This window comes from Echeneis naucrates, chromosome 8 (assembly GCF_900963305.1).
Source record: "Echeneis naucrates chromosome 8, fEcheNa1.1, whole genome shotgun sequence".
Classification (NCBI taxonomy): domain Eukaryota; kingdom Metazoa; phylum Chordata; class Actinopteri; order Carangiformes; family Echeneidae; genus Echeneis; species Echeneis naucrates.
In genome coordinates, this window is record NC_042518.1 from 2,930,786 (window position 1) to 2,957,991 (window position 27,206).

The following is a 27,206-nucleotide window of genomic DNA, read 5'->3' on the forward strand; positions in this document are numbered from 1 at the left end:
GACATCGACTTTCTTGCTGAAAGTTAGATGTTGTTTGTACCATAAATATGAATCTACTGCCAGTAGCCGGTTACCTTCCCCTGCACGGTCTCCCATTAGAGGTGCTGGGAGCCCATCAGAGTGGTATCAGTCTTTCATCTAAATGGGCTACCAGGAAGGGGATATGCCTTTAAGGTAATAAAGACTTAAAGATCCCATGCTGTGTAAGTTGAGATGTCTTTTTTTGATGATAAATCAGGTCTAGGTTCTGAATTAGTGCTGTGTATATAATATAGGGCTCAGTGCTCACAGCCTGTATTCACAAACTGAGCTCTAAAACGAGCTGTCAGGACTTCTTTGACTTTGTGATGTCACTAAAAAGTCCAACTCATCGTCCAACATTGCAAGATTTGGTTTTTCATACTTAAAACCACAAATATATCTTCTTATGGATGCTAAACGTGGAGCAGTCCCATCTACCATAATGTGCTGCATTAATAGAGTCAGTTCAGCAACACACACAAACAGGACACGTAACGCAATGACATCTCTGTTTATTGTATTACAGATGTTCATTTCATTTGCACTGATTTCTGTTTTTGTACATTTTATAGTGTGTTTCTGTATCTCGTATCAACTCTAGGAAATTCACATTTACACAATGCATTTTTACATTAGTAGGTCAGTACAGGTGACATTCAGCTCATTCAGGATCACTTGCTGATCCAGTTTTTAGTAATAATATCACAGAATCACAGTGAACCTCCCCGTAGATTTCATCTAACTGCAAATGACATGTCCTGCCGCCTCTGACATGGAAATACATGATGAAACTTACTGTACATGCAAGACAACTGCACAGTAGAGCTGATTTCTATTGACTAGTAGCGTACGTGAGTGGTAGAGAAGAAGTCTAAGGTGGCATGTATATGTTTTCGTAATGCTACACGACCCGTTTAGTTGCCAGCATTAATAGCATGTTAACATACAGCACGAGTGCGGTGGCAACCAATTTGTACTGCCGGCCTGTTTATACAGTTTTGTTTGAGTCTCCAAGCTTTGACTTGTGTTTCATTAGCTCTCAAAATATCAAAGAAATGCACATAAAAAAACCCATAAAATACACAAAGAAACAAATGGCAAAAATACAGTCAAACTTCTGAACATAAAGACCCAACACTTCATACAGGCACTTGAACTGTAATACACTCTTTGAGTGCATTCATATTACATCTAATAAGTGCTACAAAATAACATATCAGTTAGAAAAAATAGTCCAAAAGTGTAATACTATTCATAATAAACAAGCAGGAAAGTGTAAAGACAAAAGCAACTTGACAGCAACAGACCGAGGGCGAACTTAAACCTTATCCTTGAATGTGTCTTGCATATTTTTCTGTTTATGTTCAGATTGTACATTCTTAACATTGTGTGTCTGACTTCACGAGCTGCTCGACAAAGAGAAGAAGTCGGTCCGGGGCAGATGAGCGTGCTGCCGATCGAGCCCCGGCTGGGTGGGTTTTTCTGTCTCTCAGGGTGTAGCAGCTTTAATGTCACAGGATGAATCACTGTAGAGTGAATCAGCCGGGTCACATGTCGGCACCGCGTTTCCCACACGAGATGTGAGCAAAATACAGCGCGAGTTTTATTTGTTTCTGTTCACAGCGCCGCAGAAAATGAATCACACATGAAAAGACGGAGAAATTTTCATTGTGCTGAAGTGGAACAAACACACGGCCCTTTCCTTCCACACTTCTTATACAGCTGAGACTACTGTGAATGACTGTTAGCAGTTTCTGATGTCGAGCTATTCCCTTTAACTCGTCGTGTTAGAATTAGCTCACATGCACATCAACCTCTGTCTTTCTAAACCTTCCTAATGTGGAGCTAACAGCTACTTCATTCCTGTTTACCTACTGCACCTACTCCGTCACATATCTACAGATTTTTTACAGCAGTCCTCCAGTAATCTCTTAGCCAAGCCACAACCAGAGGGGCCCTGAGAAGGTCCGCGCCTCTGCAGGAACACACGCAGTCAGGATCAGCTCCGCTTTGCCAATGTTTCTTAGGTCAACTGCTTTTGCAGTTCCAGCAAGCAGCGGGCAGGTGGGGGCAACATAAAAGAGGCCTTGTGTGATGAAAGGTGCCACCCAACCTCAGAAGTGAACCTGCACTAAGTGCCTTTATATCACCATGGCAATACAGTAAATGTCAGCGGTCTCAGACTCAGATAAGGAATCTGTAATGTCAAGGCTTGAAAAGCAGGGCCTGTGTCGGCCCTCTGTTGTCCGCAGCATTAATCCAGATGAGAGACGGCTGGGCTGAGTGGAGCGGAGGGTAAATGAAGCTGAAACCCTGAGGTCATTACTACCTGCCTGTCAAGAAGCGTCTCTAATGGGCCGCCGTGTTGACATGAGCGACGGTGACGATGCATTAGCGCCTCAGAATACTGTTTATCAAGCTCTGTAACGTAGGCAGAGACTGTTCCAATTTTCCACCCAGTGAGTGTAAATTATGACGGATGGGATTCCCTTTTCGAACTTCTCTTCCTCCTTTCTTTAGTCCTGGATTCTTTAAAGCGTCGCTTTAATGAACAGCTGAGTCCCTGGTGATGTGTCGACGCTCTGCGGCCCAGAGATGTTTCCTATCCAGGCTGCTGCTGAATCAGCCATGTAACTCAAACCACAAAGTGAAAGTAAATATGCTACAAACAGGAGACAAACATTTGAGTGCGTTACATTATAGGTATGAAATTATACATGAAACACAAACCCAGGATGTCGGGGGGGGGGTAAAGACAGAAGAAGAATCTCGCTCAGGGAAAAAAAAGGTTGATTACTGAGTGGGCTTCACAAATATGAGTCACTTTCCTCAGTCGCTGCAGCAATTCTGAAACAATGACGCAAACACTTTACAAAAGAGCATGCCATGAAACGTCTGTGGTTAGAAAGATGAAAAGAGCAAGAAACTTCAGAACAAGTGGAGTGAGTCAGAGCTCCCCAGCCGCTTTCTGTATGGCAGCTGACGGTGGGGGTCTAATAGAGTGAATCCTACGGAGAGAGGATTATCTGAGAGGGGGATGCCACTGAGGAAGAGGCTGAAAAGAAAGAGGAGATCATGGAGCATTTTTCCGCCTCTTTACCTTTCAGGCACATACGTTTCATGACGGGGAAAATGGTAAGATTAAGAAGGGATTAGGGATAAGATGGCAGTTAGTGAGAGTTATGTCTGTTCGGATAAAAGGAGACCACACTGGCGTATCTACGATAACGGATCTGCAGATAGTGACTGATATTGCCGTAGAAGTTGTGTCCAGGCACGCAGATAGATGTCGGGATGAAGAGTCAGACTGTAGCCCAAAAGTCCTGGGAGGTCTCAGTCAAATTTTTGCCTTGAGGCAGAGTCAGTTTTACATTCTCTGTTTGGCTTTCTCCCCCCACCCCCACCCACCCCCCCCTCTTTTATTGGTCCACGGTTCAGGTCCCTCGCGCTCCCTGTCTTCAGCTCTGACGCCTCCTCAGACTTCAGGGGCAGGGGAGTCGGGCTGCGGGCCGCCATCCACCCTCACCACTGCAGGGAGAGAGGAAAAAGAAAAAGACGGGTGATTGGTGATGATATTTAAATCCATCTCTTTTTTTCATCTTTTTCATCAACGCAGCTTTCTCGTGTTTCCCACTGAGCAGTCCTCTGATTGGGGGCACCTTGAGTAGTTTCTGATTCACTGGAAAACGTTTTGCATCAAGCTCCCTCCCTACCAAGATTAGAAACTTCCTATCCATCAAAATGCCTCTCTGCTTTTACTCCTATTCCGTCACACTTTTCCCTGCAGGGGGCCCTGTGGTGTCACTCACCGAACAGACCTGTTAAACTGGAATCACGAGCTGGATGAGGATCGGAGACAAACACTCTCTTTTCCCACAAACTTCTTAACTTGCTGTCAATTGAGAGAAGCCATGGAAACGCCTCAGGAATGCAAAGGCGTTTTCAGAGAGGACGCCCAGGTCTGCTGGATGTTTTCACATTTAGAATCAATGCATCCTTGTGCCAGGGAAGTGAAGTACAAGAGGGTTTATCTTCAAGCTTAAAAGAGGGGCTTACTTTGGTGGAATGTCCCTCTGATTATGTCCTCTCCCCCCTCAAAAACAAATACTAATGAATGATGATAACAATAAATACATTCCGTGTATTTCCCTTTCTGGAAATACATAGCGATCGCCTGCTTTCACCAGCCTCCTTGCTCACTATATGTGATTCTGTCCAGTGATGGCACTCCTCTCTCTCTTCCTTCCTGTTTAAACAGGCACTCTGGAGACATCGTCAGTGACACAGAGCAGAGACACACTGATGCTGAGCCGGTGCACAGCCATCTATGACGCACACAGATTCAGTAACAGCACAATGATGTCCACCTGTACCTCCCTGTGCAACTATTAGTGAACGAGCGCTGCACCTCGTTTTGGAGGCAGCGGTGATGATAATAATAATAACCACATGGCTGCCCGGCGTTTTATAGCCTAAACTCATTCCAGGAATCAATACAGTCTGTTTTTCACTGGACCAGTTTGTTCAGGTCTGCTCTGAACTCAAGCTTTGCTGCGGACTTCTTGCCTCTTCTTTCTTTGTTAATCAGTGCGTTCAGGGAGCCCTGAGTGGACCCTAAGCCATGGTAAAGCTTTGAAAGTCGATGATTAAGATCAGAATGGAGATGGCTTCGTTGTAATCAGAAGAACTCCCAGGGAAAAGTTAAGAGACGATGTGATTGTTTTTTCTAATGAGAAAAAAAATATATGACTGGGTTCTCATTTTGCCACTTCACCGATCGCTCCCAGGAGCCAGCTTGTTTTATCAGTCTTCCATTTAAACCCCCAAAATCCATCAACGGATGATGAGTCAGCGGGCCCTCTGGCACAGACGGGTCGGGTGCCATGTTGACGTGGTCGTGGTTAGCAACCTGCTGTTGCTACGGCAACCACTGCGGATCGAGCAAATGCTGACTTGCATCTTTTATCCGCTGCCCAAATGCCCTCGTTGCCACATTGCAGTTGTTCTGTGGTTATTAATATCTGTTCAGTGGACAGCTAACCGAGCTGACCCTACGGCCGTCTGACTGTGGACCCCGAAGGCTCAGGGGCCTAAACTAAACCATCCAGGACTAAAAAGAAAAAGTCTCATTTCTTCAGAGGGATAGATACATGGGCCGTGTTTCCGCCTATCTCTTTAGATATACAGATGAGGATAACACATGTTGTGGATTCCCTCACATGCAAATGAATAACATTGTTGTCGTTGTTGGTGCTGGTCAGCTCTTAGTACTCTGTGTAGTTTATTAAAGCATCTTAGTGTTGGAGGATGACAGGCAGCCATGAGGCATCTCTGCTCTGTTCCTGAAACTGGATTAGTGTGTAATTGGTCACATGACTGAGCTCATTATTAGTGCAAATTGCAGCTGTATAATGTTACACAGCGAGGGACGTACTGCTGAGCTGCCTGCCTCCGTCGGGGTTTTGGTCCAGGAACACAAACGTTTACTCACTGACCTCTTGATGATGGCTGATTGCAGCGCTGTGCTAATCGTTATTTCTCTGTGACTTTCAGCTAAAACGAAGTCCTGCTTTTACTCCTTCTCCTGATGAATAACAGTCTGTGTCACTTGTATTCTGGAACTGGACTCCATCCTGCTCTAATATGTTCCATTTTTGCAAAATAAGGCCGACTCGCCTCCTTTGGATGATTTTTGACCGACAGTAGTGTTGACTCCATTTTGTGTAGCCTGTGAGGTCAAACGCAGGGCAGGGATGCACAGTTAGCAGATGAGGGGTCAGAATCATGTTTAAATTTTAAACACATTCAGTATGCAGGCGGCAGAGGAGGCTGTGGGGGAGGCAGCACAGATAGATGGCTCTCTTTAACGGCGATGGCTCAGCTAAGCCAGGGAATGCCCTCATCGTGTTGTCAGTCAAAACATGGGACATTTTTATTGCTCTGCTTTTCGTTTTCAAAAGCTTATTTGACTTGTTTTGACTGCTGGTGTTCCCATTATTTTAGCCGCCAGTAAAAAATGGTTCGTTGGAAACAGGAAACCCCCCGCGATTATCATGGATTTAATGTGCATATTCTCAGCCCCTCGCGTATTTTAACATGTCCCAGTTGGTATAACCAGAGCGTTTGCTGCCCTTTTTTTCTTTTTCTTTTTTAATGGCTTCTGCACACACAGACAGTGTTAATGCCAATTAGCACGTGCTAAACGCCCGATGCTGCATCGGGTTTTGAAACACAGTGGGACCAGGCCTGTATCCCGTCTCGTAGCACCTGCTAATGAGCCAATCAGTTACGGAGGCAGCAGGGTTACGGGGCAGTGATCCTCTCAATGGGCCAATCCCGAGCTGTTCTTCCAAAAAGAAATTCCTTCTTTTCTTCCACATACACTGGGCTTTGCATTTGTTGAGTGAAAGAATGGAAAGAGGGACTCAGAAGAAACACAAAAACAAAATGGGCTTTTTCCAAGTCTCATTAGAATGTAATTGGTATCCTAGACAAGACAAAGTGCCACAGATTGTTGGAAGCAGGATTTGTCAGCTGCGTGGCTTGTTAGCACATTATTATCCATGTATAACTATTTCTCAGACTTTGCACAAAAAGCAGAGGAAGGGAAAAATTTAATCCAGAGATAGAGCGAGCCAGAGAGAGAATTTCTAACGAATAATAAGATCATGACTGAACCTGAGACTTCCTCTTCTTCAGGTAAAAAGCCTGCCAAGTTTATCCGTATGGGTAGAGCGAGGAAACCGCTTTCATCTCTTTAATGTAAGTGAGTACTGAAGGATGGGCGACTGCTCTTTGTTGCACAGAGGTCGCAGCTCATTCCTGCGGTATTTGATTTCTCTCTTGGCTGTTTAAATGTTATCCTCTTTCTGCAGCTGCTCAGTGCAGCTTCCCCACCATGACGTACCTGCACCCAGCTGACAACGTAAAGAGCTAAAGGAAGTAAACAGCTACAGCAGCGTTTGAAAGTACTCCCACAGAAATGGACCATTTACTCCGGTTTGGGGAGCGTTAGCTGAAAAATGCATGCATCTTTAAAAACATAGATATGTGACCCACTTTTAATGATCTCCATCTTCAGGAAAAACCATTGAGTTTGGAGCCAGGCAGGGAAGTGTTGAGAAATGGATTAACACATTGGTGACAACAAGACAAATGTAAAATAACCAAACCGTAGCCCTAAAATACAAATATGTAACAAGCTACATATTCTTCTGTTTTTTTCAGTCTTTATCTCGCAGCTGAAGATAAAAAAAGGAATAATGGCTGAGTGCTCCCTCTGTGTGAACATTGTAGATTATACTTTATAATACACTGGCTTTAAAATCCAAGCCAGACATTATTGACTGAGCTAATCTTAAAATTTCAAATAATTAAATAATAATTTTAAAAAAATATATATATATATAATAAAAATACTCCAATACTCCAACGCTGACTCTATCAGCATCATGTTGTTGGTGTTGTGTTGTAATGTTCGGTACTGCACTGCCTCATGATCAGAATCTCCACATTCCTGGAGTCTAATACATCATGCATGCATAAGATTTGGCCTCACATATCTGCTCTTGGCAGCGAGCTAGTAAACCTGCTGCCAGGTGATATATTTGTTTTTGATCTCCATCTCTAGAAATTCTTGCACGGGGATGGAAAAGCTACTACACATGTTCTCAGAATCTCACTGCAGTATTTTGATGTAATTCATGATGACTTTCTCTGGCAGCAGGAATAGTCTTGTGTTGTGTTAAAATCTGTGTGACAAATATCGAGCGGTTACACAAAGGATTCAGACTTTTGCCTACTTTGTGTTGTGGACTGGATTTTAAATGGATAAGGTTTCCTGCTGTGAGTGAGTGTCATGCTCACCTATGTGTTCCTGTGTGTGTGAGTGTGAAGGCTGAGTCTGGACTTCAGCCTGAGCCTGCTGCTGCTGCTGCTGCTGCTGCTGCTGCTGCTCCTGCAGACTCTGACTGTCGACCGAGATGCCGCTGTCGCTGTGCAGCTTCTCTCCCTCAGGCGTCACCATCTGGTTGTTTGTAGCCGCGCGGTTGTTAGCCGCCTGCTTGTTCTGCTTGCAGCTGTTCCACCTGTGGAGAAGTTTGCATGTGAGCTTATCGGGTTTTTCTGAAGTGTGAGTTCAACACTTATGAGCCATAAAACATGTTTACTTTAGGTGATAAGTTTATTTTAAATGTTTAAGGCTGAACCTCAAAGATCTGACGTGAATGATATTTATCTTTGTTAGTGGAGAGTCTAGACAGATTGCAGGGCTTGCAGCCCTTGCTTTTTGTTGTTGTTGTTGTTGTTATTGATGATGCTTCGACTTTCCTGGTTTCTTTAACGTTTCCCTTTTATTTCTACCTTCATCAGACAGATGGTGTAATAAGTGTCAAATGTGTATGGTTATGGAACATGAAATGCACAAGCTAAACAGCCAAATATACTCAGTAGTAGTAGATTGAAATTCACCTCATCAAACCTTTGATGACTACGTGGCCTGTCTTCTGATCATCATCTGGTGAAGAGGCTGTTTGCTTGCCTGAGAAATGTAGCTTTAGTCTCTCTTTATAGCTTATTATTTTGAAATGTGTATGCTGGAAACATGAAGTGCATAAGTGCCGTGATCATTACTTCAGCCTTGGAATAAAATGTATTGTCACAAGACGTTCAGCAAAGCATGCAAAATTAAAACAAGCCTCTATTGTTGCTTTTCCTCAGATGATGAACGATTTGTGACTCAGTGATTGAAATATTCATGAGGTACTGAGTGGTACACTACAGTTAACACCGCTGAGTGTTTATTTACAAAATGTTGGGTGTTGAAGAAATGCACATTTTTTATTTGCAGTTTGTTTATGCATTGTGATAAGTGCACGGAGTGTATTAGCCAGATGTGTGCGCCTGTAGGCTGATAAATCTGGGACTCAAATTTCCCCTGGTTGGCACTTTTCAAACAATCAATGCCTTTAACGAGCTTGTTTACTTGGTTCGAATGTGTTTCAGCCCGGCCTTGTATCTGTCTGTCTGAGTGCCTTCATGCAGTGTTGCATGTCCTCGCTAATGTGTTTGTGTGTGTGACCTTTTTAATACATTAAGTGTTGTGACCTTTTTATTGGGAAAAAAAATCTCATTGTGGTGTGTTTGAGTGCTTCTCTAAAAACTGGGTCAAAACCTCTTTGACCATGGCACCCCTCAGACCATTTTCCCGCCTCGGGCAACATCTCCTGTCCTATCACGGTTCACCCACCGTGTCCCAGATTACTTTGCGGCTGAGGTGTAAATCCCACAGTTTCATCTCTGTCTTTCCCTCCAACTGACCTCTTAAAGACAATATAGGCCACCAGGCCCACCACAACAGCAGCCAGGATGGAGCAGTAGATGGGGATGAGGTTTTCATTGAGGCTGTGGCCCAGGAAGCGAGGAGAGCCGGCGCTCGATGTGGTCGTCTCTCCGTCTGGAAAAGGACTGTCTGAGCTGTCAGTGGGGAAATAGTTGGTGAAGGAAGGTGGAGACGAAGCCATGTCTGAGGTGGGAAATAAGTCAGTGGGTAGGTTTGGATCTGTGTGGAAGAAACAAGAAAGAGAGAGAGAAAGGACGATTAATGAGACAAGAAACATCAAGAAGCATCCACCCATGCCGCTTAAACCCGCCTACGTCTACGCCACACATATGGGCCTCATGGTCATGTGAGAAGGAAAGTCAGGGGATGACCCGAGTGATTAGGATCCACTCAATGATTGTTGAGATGTTCTAGTCTGGACTGACTGAAATGTCTCACGGCCTTGACATCTTCTCCGAGAGCTTGTTAGCACCAGGTTCCCAGTAGGATGTCTGATGCAGCAGCTGTTTCTGATAGACAGATGGGCTCTGGCTGGGCTGCTGTGTGCCAAAACCAAAGGAATGTTTCTCTATGATGGGGGGCAAATATCTGTCACCCCCCAGCCCGCCCCACACGACGCATGGACCCTGGTTGCCTGGGCTCCTCTCACCAAATCCCCATCTGTTTGATTTCTGCCCAATGCATGACTTTAAGGTCACATCGGATCACTGAGAACACAGTCCGGGGCTTTAGGGAGGTCACTGCGTTGAGTGTTGCCTTTGCTGAGGGCAGAGAAGCAGGAAAGCTCTGTGCTACTGGATGGGTCTGGTTTCTATCAAAGCTGAGCCTGGAAAGAGTCATTTTCATAATTTGTTCTATTTCCTCCGTCTTTTCAGCTCCATTAATGATTCAATACAATTTCCCACTTTGCAGCAGTGCCATGCCCACTCTGATGGGCATGACTTGTCCTCAAGACACAGTTTAATAATCCAATCTCTCCTTCGGTCTTGTCATAATATGCTTCTGTTTGGGGAAAAAAGCCCTGTGAGTAACACAGCATTGATTCTGTTAGAGGGCAGATCACTCCCTCCCTCAGGGCGCAGCACAGCGAGGGGAGAGAAGGTCTGTCCGGCCACAACCAGAACTCCTCTGAGCTCAGCAGCCTGGTGGGGTTGGTTCAGATCGGAGTCTGTGATTCCCAGCAGAACCTCAGGCGGCTCCTCATTAGCGTCATACTGGCGCTCACAGGATTAACCCTGTGGAGACCCCCACGGCTCCCTTCAAAGCCAGAGACTGGGACGCTCCAGGGGCGGTTCTACTTTACAGTTGGTCTGTTTTTCCAAATTATGGAATGACCCAACACAGTGATTTCTGACTGGTTGTCATGTGTTGGAAGCTGATTCACCTTCAACTGCTGATTCATTCACACAGCGGCTGTACCTATTAGTGCAAGTTAACGGCCTATTTTAAAAGTAAGTGGCTAAATTATTCAGACTAAGAGCAATTCAGAAAACCCTAAATGGACAGGCCACAGCGGAGTTGCAGTAGCATGGAAGCTCATAAATGAACATACAGCTGCCGTGGACCCACAACTCACCGAGCTGGACAACCAGGAGGACTTTCATCAGTCATTTTAAAGCAGTAGTTTCAAATAATACAAAGAATTGTCGATAGTTATATTTAAGCATCATTAAAAGTGTACACAAAATTTTAATAATATCATCTAAGATGTGTACAGAATTAATATTTAGTCATCTAGTCACTTTAACGGCCAACCTGCCTTTTAAACAAAGAGCTCAGAAAAAGGAAATTTGATTAAGTGACCGCTGATGTGGGAGGATGACAGCCTTCAGTGGAGCATCACGTCCAGAGGTTGCCTCCACGGATATTCTCTTTTCACTGGCATGGCAGATAGTCAGGATTCTCCACATTTGCATAATTTACACGTAGCCAGGCCCTGTAGTAGTCTGATGGGACGTATTTGGGAAAAGTAAAAAAAAAAAAAAAAACTTATCAAGAGACAGCGTTGGTCTGTCTGTGTGGTGATGACGGGGCATTCCTGCCTTCCCTGGGGCAGATAGGTTTACTGAAACAGTAGAAAGCACCTTGATGGACAGAAAAATTACAGCACATGTTCATGCTGTTCTTAGAAACACAGAAATAACACGGTGGCCTATTTAAAGCTGCGCCATCGATTGGGGCCCGTCTAAAAGGAGGGAGTGTTCAGAGGGACGGAACATGGGCGTCCATATTACATGGATTTCTTGACCTTTCCTGGGACATAGTCAGGTTTCCTCAGCTACGCCATACATCATCCTGCTGATGCCGGGCTGAATAATGGTATTGGCTATGCAACACGAGCTTGCAAATAGAATAAATTGTGATTGTGAAGTGTGAAAGTGTGCAGACTGATGGGTCTTATGCACAGTTTGCCAGAGAACCCTTCCACCCTCAGTCACTCTACACTACTGTAAACGCACCTTCCTCCATGCAGATGTAGAAATGGATCAGTCACACCTCAGTGTAAATTGCACTCTGAGCCTGGATGATGGTTCTCCCAGGTTCGTACTTTACACAGCACTCAGTCAACACGGAGAGAGCAGCGGCGGCTGAAGTACAGCACATTACATCTCTATTGTTAACTCCCCCTCCTTTTGCTCTATTTCTCTGGTCTTAATGCAGAAATCATGGCTGGCTGTAGACAAAAGGATAAATGTGGGGCTCCAGAGGCCACATACCTCAGCTGGAGCAGAAGGGGAGCTTTAACAATTTCATTTTGGCTTCAGTGAGTTTAAAACACTCATGAAACAGAATAAAACTAGCCTGGGATTTTATGAGCATGGGGTTGTGTGTGCAGGGCGATGTGTTTATTGGCAGGGTGTGGGCCGGGGGGGTCGGGCAGAAAAAAAGCTTTAATTTTTATGAGCCATTGAGGTCTTTATGGTAAAGTTAACCCCAGGGTCCTTTGCGGAGGTTGATGTCTTGGCTGTTGCAAGTTCAGGGTGGAGATGAGCAGCTATCAGGCTCAGCACATGTACAATGACGTCTTTATCAGCTGCCAAACACTCCCCCTCTGTCTCTGCTTGGCCCCCATCTCAATCTTCTTCAGTGTCCGTGGCCTGACATGCACACATCCATCACACACACATGCATACTGCAAATTATTCAAGTGAGCGCCCTGTCTTCTCTTAGGGAGGGTTAATAGAGGACAGGGGAGGCAGACAGAGGGGCAGAGTGTTAGGAGAGAGTGGGGGGGGGGGCAGATGAACAGAGGAGCTGCTGTAAAGTGCTCTGATTAGCGGGAGTAATTATCCTGCAGCGGTTGAAGGCTCTGAATGCACACTGGCCACCTTCCACCGCTCCGGTAACCACTCGAGGGCCACTGTGGGAATAGATAGAGAGAAGAGGGGGAGGAGAGGAAGTGATGAGCAGGATGATAAAAAAGAAAAGAAGTCTGCCTTTATCTGTTTTGTTTATCTCTCCCCTTCTCCTTCTCGAGGACAAACACTCTAGACTTTGGGCACCTTAAAACAAATCTGATTCAATCGGATCTGAAGACTGAACAGACCGTGAATGAAAGATGCAGTGAGTGTTTTCAGTTTCAGATCAAAGAGTGTTCACACATGTGCCGTGGCTGGAGTTTTTAATGAAAAATTGAATCTGAATCTAAAACACACCTGGTAGAGGGATGAGCAAACATTTTTTCCTGCTATCTGCTGCTTGGCAGAAAGTGTTTTGTGTGTCAAGAGCAGGAGAGGAGTCAGCTTGTAAGGGACCGTGTGTGTGTGTGTGTGTGTCCTGTAGTCAAGCGTGGGCGCTCCTGGAGGTCACGGAGCGAAACCTGAGCACGAGCTGAAGAAATCCCAGGACTCATATCGACCCCTCGGCATAGAATACCAGCACAGCACATGTGCTGCAGCCATCTCTGTTTCTTCCTCTCTCTTTTTCTGTCTCTGTCATTGTATCACGTAATTGACACTTGGTGACAGCTGGATATGAACCGGGGATTCGGGGATTTAAAAGAAAGGAAAACTCAATTATATCTTCTTCCCACACGTAGAAGAGGGAGAATGAGAAAACAATGCACAAACTGGATGGGTATACCAGCAATGCAGCTTCCTTTCTGCTGCAGAAGACATATCTGTGTTCGGACCACCGTGGAAAGCCTGGAATCGCTGCAGCCGTTACCCACAGGCCCACTGGTCCTATGTGACAGGGCTCTTCTTTCAAAAGTCTTGTCCCGCAAGGTCACTCATCTCGTGACATCGCCAGCCTGTTAACAGTACCAGTGGTAACCAAGCCAGGTCAAAGGTGATCCCAGCAACATGGGTGGGCGCCAAATGGACAGCCAAAGGCCATATTGTACTCTACTGTACATCAGATATCTGTGGAGAACGTACTGCGGCTCTTTGCTTTGATAGCTGTCAGTCCTGTCACACTCGCTGTAAGGGATTCCTCAGAGTAAACATGCCTTTCTCCACGCTCGCTGAGAAACAGCAGACGCCTTGACCGGACCACATTACTGTTAGATATGAGTGGAATGAGTGGCTGGGTTTGAAAAAGAAATCAGACAGAGCTGGCACGACGCGGTGAAGTAAATCACTCCTATCCTCTCACCACATGGAACTTTTGCACACTGAAATCTCCTATCAGGCTCCCATTAGAACTTCAAACTTGTCCTACATTCAGGAAATGTGAACACTGTGAGGTAGAACTTTGGGTTTCAGGCCACAGATGTGGTTGTTCGAGAGGAGAACAGCTTGTGTCATCTTTGAAATCTGTGAAATCATAATAAAGGAACGAATAGCTTTGATGTTTCAATCATGGAGATCTGGTTTTGCCAAAGGGACAAGGATTTTTCTTTTCTGATAGTTTGTAAGCTTCTTCATTCCAGCACAGAAAAGTCAGAGGGATTCATCCTCTGGGGATCATGAACTGTGCAACCTTTCACTGATAGTTTCAGTCAACATCAGAAGGATCTGCCTTCGCTTTCAGCCAAACCATAAACATTGGTTTAAAAAAAATCGAATGGCCATTGTGGCTGGAGAAGTGTTAAGTCATCCTCTGTATTTTTAGCCTTTCCTGCTCTTATCTAACCTCGACAGTCTTTTAACAGAGGAATTCAGATCCACCTTGTGAATCTGGCACCTTCGCTGTGTTACAGCAGGGGTGTTGACAGATTTTTGAGGGTTCATTAACTGAGATCCAAACACTCTCTGAGGCCATGAAAAGAATCTGAGATCTTAACCAAGTCAGTTCTCCAAAGGCAAATACTGCAGCTCGAGCCTAAATCCCAACATTCATATTAAACACTGCCATTAAAATATTCATTTAAACGTGATAATGCACAGAGGAGATCAATAAAAGGCCCCGCATTAGCAAATGCTCCAGCTATTAAGAGATTTCTTAAAAGCATTTAATCACTCACAACTGAAGTGCCTCCAACCAAAGTCTGGGAAAAAACATAACAGATGGGACACAGAAGAGCATTTCCTAAGAACAAACCACAACCTCATATTTCTCCTGAAATCACAGCCTGTTGTTGGGAAAAGGTTCTTCTGTTGCGTCTCACTTAGATTACAGAGATTTCCTTGAGGATAGGTGGCAGATTTTTAAAAAGGAAACTGAGAGCATTAACGCCTAAGACATTCTACCTCCCAGATTTGAGCCCTGTAACCCCCCGATGAGGTTGATTTCATGGCTCATCCAACACGGGACAGTTTACAACTTCCTCGGATACGAGCCACTTCTCCTCTCACGGACAAATGGCTCCACTTCTCTCCTCCACTCTTCCCTTCCTCCTGGTGGGAGAGCTGATTAGTCTTTTGTCTCTGAGTTGACACCGTAGTAGTCTTTGACCTTTTAATGCTAAAGCTTTCACCTTGCTGCCATTTGAGAATCTATCCAGGGACGACCTCTGGCCTCGCCTCTTCCTGCACGCGTGTGAAAGTCACCCGTGGCATCTCTTTCAAATCCATGAAGCCTCCAACACGACCCTGTTGGTCTTCATTTATCAGCTTGGCTCTATTTTGCGGCGGTGATTGATAATGCTAATAAATTCACTTTTTGATTTTTTTGGCAGAAATTAATATACAAATAATTTCACAACTTGCTGAAGTTAAGTTTGTTTTAATTAGACCTGGAACAGTGATATTTTTCTCAGTTATTGGATTAATTTAATTTAATTAATTTAATGATTAATTTAATAATCTAAAATTAATGGATCTTCAAATGACAGAAGTGCCTCTGAGCACCCAGGATCACACCAGATAAGGAAAAGCTGTGATTCCGCAATCACTTGTCAAAAGAAAGCCATCATCAGTTTTTCCCAATCCGTGATGACGTCCAGGTGAGACAGTGAGCTGAGCGTGGGGTTGACTTACTGTGGCAGACAGAGTCCTGGGTCGGAGTGCACGCAGCCTTCTGTATCTCAGTCTCATCGTCGCAGATGGCGCAGGGCAGGCAGGGTTCGAGGGAGCTCTCCCGGTCAGAGAAGGTGTCGTCCACGCACATTTCGCACACCGTGTCGTGGTTGTGGTCGCAGTGGGCGAACACGCCCTGTCCAACGGGGCACACCGTGCAGGGCATGCAGCGGCCAGAATTCTTGTTGAAGAAGTAGTTGTAGTTGCAGATGCAGACGGCGTCATTGGAGTCTGTGCAGGGCGTCTCCAGGCGCATCAGGCCGGTGCACTGTGTGCACGGCCTGCACTTCTCCGTGTGACTGTACTTATCGGAGAAGGTCTCACCTGCAGACAAAAGGACAGGTCGAAGGAGACGAGACAGAAAGCATTTGAGAGGGGGGAGAAAGGGAAAAGAGGTTAGAAGATGGAGAGCGCAGGAAATATGAGGAGATAAACAGTCAGGCTAATGACATTAATCATGTTTACTGCACATCCATTGGAAGAGAGGACACATTGATCCTCTGGGATGGTTGTGATTTGTGCTGCAGGACAAGAAAGGTGCTCTTGTTGTGGAGACAGTCAAAAGCCTGATGTGCTCATTACGATATTGATCTCAGTGTGTTTGTGCTGTGCTTAGTAAACTGCCTCAAACTCAGGAACACACACACACACACACACACAGAGTGCGGTGCGAGTGCATCTACATGCTTTCGTTGATGATTTTAAAGATTTGAGAAGTGATAAGGCAGTGGCTTTGCTTCATATGCTGCTTTACAGCGCACATTTACATGATTCAGTTTGGCTTTTCAATACGTCAATATTGGTGTTTCATGCACCCAGTGTGGATCAATTAAGTGGAACAAAAGTATATTTTTGGATTTAGAGTCTTTAGGTTTGTGTATTTTGTCTGTTTTTGTTGAAAGAGTCTGTGAACATTAACCAGGTTTTATCAAATCAAATACGTGTTTGACGCCTCAGAGCATTTTCAAGAAAATGGATGGAGTGACACTTTAAATGCAAATTGTGACCACCCTGCCATTCTGTATTTAGACACTAGGCTTCGGGCTAAATGCTAACGTTATATGTGTTGCTAATGCAAAATGTTCACCATCTTAGTTGAGCAGGTGCAGCTACAGTTCGGACGTATATTCAAGCTAATGGTGCGAGCTGGAAACGTATAAAATTCACACGGTGGGAATGTGAAAATCCTTTCCGTGCTTCTGTGTTTCCAGTCCAGTAAATAAAGGTGATTGGTGTCAGTCTGCGCCATTTGTTTTGGACAATATTTCATTGAATTTAATGTTTTTACTCCAAAGTGGTGGATGTATCGTACACACACTGTTACTGCGTGTTCTACGGTTATAGTTACTATAGTTATCGTCTCTGTCAAAGATTTTGCTAAACCTTCCTGACCTCTGCATAGATGTGGTTCTATTTCCTGTCCTCTCTCTGGTCTGTAAAAAGAGAAAGTTGGGCCTTATTAAAAATTAATGTATGTGCCAAAATACACCCAATATATTGTGTACTGGGGCAATATATAGATTTTTTTTTTCTTGGGGGAAAAAGAGCACCACAGCTGAGTTGTTGGAGAAAAGTGCTGAGGAAAATGAAGTAAAAGCCAGGCTGACTAATTGTCTGCAGCTTTTTAATTACTTCAAACACTTCAGATTTGCTCTTCATGAACATTTGCAACTCAGGAGAGCTGATCAAGAAAGAAGTGCCCTCAAATTAGTTTATACTACGTCGACAGTTCTCCGGGCACATAAGTAATCTATTAATATTGCATGTGCGTATAGAATTATTATCAGATATAATTGGATGCCTGCTGATTTATGTGTAAGTGTGTGTCCTCTGAGTGTGTTTTAGTGGATGAATGGGACATTAGTGGAGTGGTGAGGCTGTAAGGGGGGGGCTACAGTGGCAGCTTCACTGTTCTCCAAATCCCATTTTCCATTTTTTGTGGTGTGCTTAAAATGAGAGCGGTCACCTTGTGAGAAAGGGCACCATGTGTGATGATTTAATCCGCGCTGCACACGAGCTACATTATTCATTCATTCACTTTATTATGAAATGAGGAGATCACGCAAAACAGACTGCTACAACACAACTTCACTCTCATGGTGCCTCCTTTTTTACGGTGAAATAAGTGTAGTGTAGTGAAGAGTCATTGGGACTGGCTGTTATCTGTAAATATGGGGGGCGTGTGCACAGTTCTTATCTGTTTGGGCATATGTCATAGTGTGTGTGTTTTCCACGAGCTCTTGTTTGTAGGTGTCGTGTCGAGCGACGGCATATAAGAGTGAAAAGCCCTGCAGCCGTGTCCCAGCGCCTGCTTTGGCGTTGTAAGCGAACTGGCACAGACAGAAGCTCCTAACCGCCCTGTAAACATCAGTGCAGCTCAGAAGCAGACAATGACACTGCGGGCTGAGCAGAGCAGACACAGGAGGCAGAGAGCTGGCCGACAGGCTCTCCGCTCAAATCGCTCGGATGAATTGGGAAACAGTTGGAAGCGGCCTCTGCGGGTGGTCTGGTTCTGGTCTGTCTGGTAGAAGAGGAATGGTCCGGGGGGGGGGGGGGGGGGGGGGGGGCTGGGCCTCCACAGGTAAACACACACGTCATCAGATCCACTGTTTCCTTTCTGTTTCTTTCATCACCCCTCGCTCTTATTACTGTCTGGAGGCAGAAGTGATGGAAGACGGTGACACTGGCTGAGCGGTCCGGACAAACAACAGACCTCCGAGGTAAACGCTTATTTGCCTTTGTTTTCTTTGCACTCAGGCTCAGAGCTCTCCTCCTCATTCGTTTCAATTAGCGCTCAGTGCACAGGCTGCTGGATGCTTCGAACACACGTACACGAGCTCCTTCACAGATCTCACTGAACGCTCAGCAGACGGAGCGGGTGTGTGTGTGTGTGTGTGTGTACACTATCATAAAGATTCAGGTAGAGCATCATCTTGAATAAAATATGATCTTCCTAATTGTCCCCAAATGAAAAACAATCAGTCCAGCTTAGTGTTTCGGCTTTTTGTGTGTGTGTGTGTGTGAGTGTGTCACTTCATCCCCCCACCCCTTTGAAACTCTGATGCGTTTGGGCCCCATTAGTGTCATAAATAATGTAGCTCTGGGATGGCGTTGAAACTGCACGATGATCTTCACAATCAGCAGTTTCAGTGTGAGCTTTTAGCGGGGCCGTTCCACGCCACGTTACGGGCCGCTGTTCGCCATTTGGCCAATTTCCTGCCACCTGCACCGCTGACCCTCCAGCAACTGTGGATAAGAGATCAACCTTTTGGAAAGCTGCGTGACGGCTTTTATTGTCTTAAACGTGAAGCATTTCTGTGTTTAATTATCTCCCCGCTTCATTGGTCCATTTAGCTTCCCTCCAGATTTGAAACAGGTGTTTTAGGATATTATCAAAGCGATTATTAGGAGGGGAGCTGCAATTTTACAATCAACGTTCCCTCCCACATCCTGTTCAACCAAATTCTCGCTTTTCGCCCAATTAGAGTTGAGACTTGTCCTGTAAAAAAAAAAAAACTGCCTGTATGTCGTCGTAAGTTATTACAACCTGTAGTTAAATTTTATCGTGAGACGACCCCCGGTGGTTGCAGTAATCATGGCGGGGGGAGAAGGAGGTCGTTATATGGCGTAGTTTATCGAGCGACTTTCACACAGCAGACCTCTTTTCGTTTCGCACGTCAGACCGATCCGACCCTCGCCACCTTTTTGTCCCAGAATCCAGAACAGCAACGTTTATTTCAACCATAACCATTCCCGCAATCTTCTCCTTAATCAAAACAATTCATTTTTTCTCTGGCAAAACACAACCAGGTTATTTCTGTTTCACGGTCTTTACCACATTTTTCCCATTGTTCGGCACTGTTACCATGACAACTGGCGTCTGGTGTAGTTGCGGCTACGGGTTCCATGTCAGACAATGGAACTTCCAGTGTCACGACCTGCCGGAGGAGAATCTCCATTTCTCCATCCCTCATCGCCCAAAAGCTGGAAGCGATTCTCTGTTTAAGCCCTGACTGTGATTCTGCTGTCCTTCCTCCTTTAAATCCCCAGCCGGCCGCGTTCCAGTCGGCTCTGTCTTTCCTTCTCTCAGATCTTTAGACAGTTTGCAGGACAGGGTTTTTTTTTTTCTGAATGGTTCACTAAGTGAGGAAGGTCCGGTTGTCTCGTCTCCCGTGACAGCACAGAAAAGTGGAGGCGATTGATAAATATTTCAGCACTGCTGACGCTGGCACTCATCCCAAACTCGGATTGAGAGGCTATGGAGCAGAGGGGAGGAGGGGGAGGGATGAAGGGGTTATACTGGCAGGAAGTGGGGGAATCAAGGAGGGGGTTGTGGTAAATAAAGGTTCACCCATATTTACCACAAAAGAGGAAATGGACGTGTTGAATTTTACTCTTAAATTATTAATTTCTGCACTTTAGAAAATGTATTCATTTTAGTTTCTCAGGAAAGGTCAGCGCCTCGGCATATGACTTATATATGAAGTCTTCACCGTCACCAGATCTCAACAGCTGAGCGATACGTTAGAGAGTGCTCTTTGTGAAAATGACCCCTCCTGCTGACTCTGACAATCAGTGCTTAGTTTGTGTTCTCCCGTTGTTTTTCACTGCTCCGAGGGACAAAAGGTTTAGCAGCATGCTTTAGTAGCTGCATTAAGTGTGTAAGCATGCGTTGATGTAAAAGTATGCATGAGGAATAAGCAGCTCGTGCCCTTTGGTGCATGCTTTTCTACCATTTTATCCACTAAAACAGACGATGAGTCATAGCAACAGGGAGGAGGAGGAAGGTGGGGGTGGAGTGGGCAGGCGGGTGGGTGAGGGAGGGGAGAGGGGGTGCTGGCTGAAGAAAGCTAATTCATGATGGAGAAAAGAGGAGACACAGGAAGGGGTTTTCTGATGTGAGAGAAAGAAGAACAAAAACACTGAATCTGCTGAAGGAAACCGTCGTCTGCCACCGTTATCTGCAGGAATATGACGTGCAAGACAAATCCCTCGTGATGTCAAAGCCAAGATGAAGTCCAGACATGCTCCACAGACTCCTGGCACCTGTGCTCGGCCAATTTCCTGCTGCAGTCCATCACTTGCATTGTTTGACTGTTAATTACTCATTCACTCTGCTTCTACAGATGTGACTGGATTTTTAAGCATTGTCCAATTTAGGTCTGTTATTTTTGCACCCATTTTTTGGCTATTATACGCCTCTGCCTTTCCCTGGCCCTCGGCCCGCCGCAGCAGCTTTTGGGATCCTTGAGGCGAAGGATAAAAACTTCAAAAGCATAAAAATCGGCCCATCTTGAGATTCTTAAAAACATAACGCAACACATTGATAAGCATCAGCTGTGCAAGCAGGGTCACAAGTTCAAAGATAATCAGAGAACTCTGAATCTCAAAATAACATCCCGTTCATGTTGTTCTGCTCTGCACAAGAGAAGCTTTTGGTGCTAAAAGCGTCTGCAGTTGTTGTTTACAGGCACCCTTTGCCTGCGTTTACACATGTTGTCAAGATGGATTAATACAATAAATCAATGCGCTCCAGAGAGCACAGCCGTACTGCATGCTTGAAGCCGGCTCATTGTGGTTTTCTGCTCTGTGTCAGTCCGCGCAAAGTCTCAAACTGACATCATTAGCATGTGCTTCTTTCGGGCAGCAGGTGTGATTCCTCAGCTTCTCCTGTGACGCCCCTGACCTATGCTTCGACGTTTCAAAGAGGGCAGCAGAGAGACCCCCGACAGAGAGGAAGGTGTTTGTTCGCAGCACTGCTTCTTCTTCTACCTCCTCTCGGTGATGTTGCAGCATTGGCATCTCTCCCAGCTCTGCTTTGCAGAGCGAACACTAATGGTTCGCAGCCTGAGCAGAGCTGTAACAGAACACATTTGGACCCACTTACGAGCATCAAACATTGAATTCCTGCCTTATTTCTCAAGATTCCCAATAAAAGAAACAAATGCTTGATACAAATGACCAATTTGGACAAGAGCGGTTTGTTTTGGCTTCGATTTTTCTGATATTTTGGAGTTGAGGGCCTGAGCTGCAGTTAAAGGCAAAGACAGTGAACTTGAATGGAGAAAGAGGAATGATGTCAGGGCAGAGGTGAGACATTAATGAGGTGTCAGCATGTGCGATGATGATGACAGTGCAGCAACAGTTTGCATGTGTGTTTGTTTGAAGTTGAATCGAATTTTAATCCTCTTACAACATTTCAGTTTAGCATTCTTGTGCGCACAGTTACTGAAAGATTCAGTTCAGCCAAGTCAATGAAAGGGAAAATGATTTTGACCAGACTTTTTAGCCGACTTCAGGAACAACTCTGGAGTAAACATTAAAATCGTTCAAAGTGAGATCCATGTTTGTCCAAAGATGCTGTTGTTGAATATTTTATGTGATTTGCTTTGTGGGCAGGCGCACCGTCCTCAGATATCTGACAACCTCCGAAATGTGAAACTAGTGCATCTTTTTTTTAAATCTGATTTTCCCTCATGGAAGTCAGAAAATTGAGGCGGCTTCATTTTACTTAACTGGAGAATAATTCAGCTTGTTCCTAAACTCATATGAGATTTGTAAAGTGTTTTGCACTGTGAATAAGTAAATGTGTTATTATTTACTTCTTAATCAGTTGCCATAATTATATTATTAATCACTAAGAAAAATAACTTTGGGTTCTGGGAATTTGGCTCCAGCTGATGTCATCCTTATCTTTTGTTTTGGTTTTGTTTGTCACTAATAAGCCATCAAGTCTGCATTCATGAATAATAAAGAGACATTAATAAAGGATTAGTCCAATATTCTGCTATAAATCTGAAGCTCCGAATGCCAATGTGGTTCATTTGTGGATTTTGGTCCAGAGAACTGATAATAACTCATCTGTAGAGCAGGAACAAATGAAACTGTGAATAAAAGCTGTACTTACTGTCCAAACACTGAGCGCAGACGGTCTGAGTGGCACCACATGTCTTCACCACTCCCTCCCCAGGTGGACACACCTTGCAGCACTCTCCATCTTTGGTGTACTGGCCGGAGCTGCAGGGCAGCAGCACCGCCCGTTCATTCTTAGACGCCACCGTTAACGCCACCTGGCACACGGGGAGGGGGAGGGGGCTGGTTATAGCAGCTACATTACACCAAGGAGGAAACACACACCCTCATACAGACAAACACTCACAAACACACAAACGCTGTGACTTCAGCATATACACACCAAAACAAATTGATGGAAATTACTGCCAGGTGCCCAACCTGTTCCTGAAATCCAACCGCTATCAGGATCCATCATAAATCATGTTGTCTCCGCCTACATTAGACACACTTTGAACAGGCCAATCTGCCATAATAGCCCCCCTGGAGGCACATCAGTCCTAAAAGTAAACCGACAACATGCTCCAGCCGTGGCAGGAACCATAAAATCATGTGTGCAAGACATTACACACATGCCCGTCCTAATTACTGTCTAAAGGTGAGAGCAGCTATGAACGTCAACTTCTGCTTCCGATCACCGCGGGTACATCCACACTCCCTCCATACCGGCGAGGGCCTTTTGTTGAAATAATGCACTCCCTCCCCAGCACCTAATTCCTGCTTGAGTCGAGTTCATCTGTCTCCACAAATCTTATCCCCTTTTTGTAGAGGCAAAGATTTGTATCACTGCATCAGCGTAATGTAATAATCCGATTCTTTATCGGGCTTCTGTTCCCAAATGGAAGAGCAGTTTCCATAATGTGGACAGATTTTGGCTCCAAAGGGATAAAGAGAAAAAGCCAACCTTCCTCTCACTGGATTCTTAGATCATAAGACACTTTTCCGTCACACTGTTCTCATTTGTAACCTTAAATACCTGCAGGACAGTCCTGCCACACATCTGCTGTGTTATTTCTCTCCCTAACACATCATATATAATCCTGTCTAATCTGTCTAATCTATTCCAGTTATCACCCTCTGCCAAAAGAACTGAGGCTTGTTTGGCTGCTGTAGCATACAACAACGTTAAATAAAAAGGAATTCGTATTCAGGCATTTTAGAACAAAGAGAATCATCACACTGAATCACTTTTATGTCCAGTGGCTTTTATTATGTAACAAGAAAAAGCTCATTTCCACTCAATTCATATTTGCTGAGACATCAATTCAGTCTTTTCTATCACTCTCTTTCTTTCCCATCCGTCCGTCTCTCCCCTCCCTCCCCTCGCTGCCATTCAGAGACAGATGTACTGAGCCTCCTGCTCAATATTTCCCTGTTTCCGTCACTTTGCCTTTCTTCTCATTTGCCCATCTGCTCCTCCAGACTTTACAACCTGTTATCTCAACATTGTTTGCACAAACCTCGCATTTTATTTGAGTGTATTTTCAGAGTGACCGTGGCATTTGTTTGCCTGCAGAAAATGGCTTTTGGACGCAGCTCAAAACCTCAAAAAGAGTCTCCTCTGGTATGTACAGAGCGGAGATTTATGTCCCCCACTGCTGCCTGCGCCGTCCCCCTTTTTCCTGTGACACCTCCCCCAGAGTCTCACTCGGATCGAGCACAGAATATCAGATAAATCAGTGGGGAATGTGTTCAGTAGCAGCAGCAGGAACGTCCACATGGTAATAAATAAAAAACAAAAATAAAAAAACAACAACATACACTGACCCAGCTGTGATATGCTCGGTTTGTACTCGTCTCAATTTCACGGTCAATCTGAGAGTTTAGTTCTAAATTTAATTCAACCGAAGTGCGCCCAACCGTCGCCACCCCTCAAACCAGCTGTCATAACAGAGTGCCCCCCCCCCAACACACACACAGGGCTGTTCACATGATGACTGAGCCGCACAGCCCAATTAGACCAGCTGCTGTGAACATACCAGAGGGCCGGCCGGGAGGATGTACCCCTGCAGCTCTGCGCTTCACCCCCCTTCCTCCATAATCAACTTTTTCCCTCCATCACACCAGCCTCATGGTGTGATGTCCAAAACCAGCTACAACAGTTTTCAGCTCATGTCGGATGTAAAATTTAATGAATCCATTTACTTTCCAATAAGCTGCAGCATCCGTATCTCTTGACAGGATGAGACCCCATTATCCCAAAATTAAGCCTAAAAAAACTGAAATGAATTACTCTCTCGTTAAAGCTATTAAAGCCGGGGCCGAGGCATCTGCCCGCTACTGGATGTGTGGATTCAGCCCAATTTAAAGCAGCAGTAAAATTTTCCCAAAGAGCAAGCCTCGACAAGCAGTCAAAGTTTTGCTCCCTGGATGAAAACCCAGAGGGAGAGATGTGTGTGTCTGTGTGTGTGCAGTCATGATACAACAGGTAAATCACTGTGTGTTAAGCAACATGCAGCAGCAGAAAAAAATGACCCATTTATGGTCATTTATTGGAGCATTAAAGAAGGAAACACCTCAGCAGCAATTTAACCTCCTACAATATAAACCAGAGAGCAGAGCTCAACAAAACTCCCCACAGAAGTCCTGCAGGATAATTACAGGAATATTACTATGTGAACCCCAAAAGGTCCATAATGTAAAAACACTGCAGCGAAAGGATATTTATGTTTTTTTAAAAGTGCATGAGATCACTGAAAACATCATCATCAGTCTTTTAGCAGCGTTAAAGGAATATTGCAGCAATTACAGCACAGGTTACTCACCAGAGCGCACAAAATCACCAGAGATAAGGTTGTAGTCATCCTGCGTCTCCTGCTGGACTCTCATAAAACAGATCTGGAACAGAAAGGCAGCGCTATGTGGAGGAGGAGGAGGAGAGGCACTCAGCAGGAGAGCTCATTTTATTCCAGCACCACTCAGTTCTTTTTTTTTTTTTTTTTTTTTAATCAATGAGCCCGCACCGTCACGCGTCTGTCCAGGACTCTCCGCAAGACTGACGGTTCAACCCCCCCTCATTTACCCGCAACACGAGCACAGAGAGAGAGACAGAGAGAGAGAGAAGAAGAAGAAGAGCAGCAGCAGCAGCAGCAGCAGCAGGAGGAGGAGGAGGAGGAGGAGAGCGTCCTGTCCGGAGAGCTGCTGAGCTGCAAGTGCACTGCGGAGGAGGTGAGAGAGGAGAGGAGAGAGGGGAGGAGGAAAGGAGAGAGGAGAGGAGAGAGGGCACGTCCTCCCTCCACTTTCTTACTCCTGATACTCCTGCAGACAGACCATTCAACCTGATCCTCTCTCTCTCTCTCTCTCTCTCTCTCTCACTTCTGCTTTAATCTCACGTGAGGTCTTAATCTCAAAAGCAGCATCATAAAAAATGATTTATTTTTATTATAAATGGACACACATAAATGTCTGACAAATTCAGCAATATTAACCACACACACACACACACACACACACAGATGCCCTCCAACCTCCTTCTTTATCTTTATTGTCTCGAGTGCAGCCAAAAGTAATTGAACACCCCTTTGGGCTCTACTGTGTTCGTTGGGCCGTTCGTCACAGTTAAAAAGGGAAACCTGATATCACATCGTTACTGTACAATAATATTTGGTGGAAACAGTTTGGAGAAGATCCTCTCCTCCTGCTTTTATCACAATCAACGCACAATTAATGCACATGCCTTTATAATGACACGTCTAAACAACCGCATATGGATGTAATGTCCACATATTTTTGGCTGTGGGCTCCTCTCTTCATCACGCTGTGCCAACTCTTGTCGTGTGTGGTATTGCTGTGTTGGGCTGAGCTGAGCTGAACTGAAGTGTGTTTCTGATTTCTCTGCTCCTCCACATTATGGAAATGAGGGAGTCAAACTATTAGAAACCTCTTTTCATAGAATAGACCCCAAACCAGGACCTCCAGAAAGCCTCACTGCCTCCAAATATCTCCTTAGAGTCGGGTTAAATACACAAACGGCTCAGTGGAGGGCTGACCGGTGTTTCTACTTTTCTAACCGCTGTCTGTACGCTCTCTGCTTCTTTCCTGTCTACACCGAATGAACCGGTCGCACAAAAGCGTATCCTCTGTGCTCGTGTTACTTTGCTTATGCTCACAATTAATGACAGCATGCAAACCTAAACAATGCAATGTGAGTCAGTTTGTAATTCAAGGCACCACAATGTACCACAAGAGGGCGAGCTGCTCTCTCACTCAGACTGGAGTGATGATCCGGAGCTCAGGTTGATGATTCTGGAGGAGAAGTCACTTCGCTGGAGCTAAACTTCTGTGTCCATTTAGATTTCATGTCTCTGTTGGCTGTAAATAAGTCTGCGGCGCTCCAGAGGGAGTCACACCTGCAGAACACGAGGAGGACTGTTGTGGCCTTGCTGCATCAGAGATTTTTTTTTTTTTTTTTTTTTTTTTTTAGTTGTTGTTGTCATCGTCAGGACAAAAAAAATTTTGGTGGGACCACTTCAAAACCACTAATGCAGGTTTAAGCACCGTGATTGTGCTTGATGCCCGTTGAGGTACTTACCCTTTACACTCATGAAAACCAGTGTTGATGGATATTGATCTGACGGTGGTGAAGCAGTTAT

General features: G+C 45.0%; 1 protein-coding gene across 1 annotated transcript; it reads right to left on the reverse strand.

The window, feature by feature from the left end:
* Positions 1–517: 517 nt before the first annotated feature.
* On the reverse strand, positions 518–25,792 carry ngfra (nerve growth factor receptor a (TNFR superfamily, member 16)). Its single transcript, XM_029508341.1, has 6 exons — positions 25,380–25,792; positions 22,670–22,832; positions 15,724–16,086; positions 9,340–9,580; positions 7,888–8,108; positions 518–3,549 (listed from the first exon to the last, which is right to left on the reverse strand). Exons 1-6 carry the CDS (start codon positions 25,416–25,418, stop codon positions 3,497–3,499), a joined length of 1,080 nt encoding a protein of 359 aa, XP_029364201.1. The 5' UTR covers positions 25,419–25,792; the 3' UTR covers positions 518–3,496.
* Between the last annotated feature and the right edge of the window lie 1,414 nt (positions 25,793–27,206).

Excerpts from the sequence above, each read along its gene's own strand:
- ngfra (XM_029508341.1), bottom strand. The coding sequence starts at position 25,418 with ATGACTACAACCTTATCTCTGGTGATTTTGTGCGCTCTG. Across the intron at positions 9,581-15,723 it reads CCAGGACTCTGTCTGCCACA|ATCCAAACCTACCCACTGAC; the intron begins GTAAGTCAACCC and ends TCTTCCACACAG. Across the intron at positions 3,550-7,887 it reads ACACACACAGGAACACATAG|TGGTGAGGGTGGATGGCGGC; the intron begins GTGAGCATGACA and ends CTCTCCCTGCAG.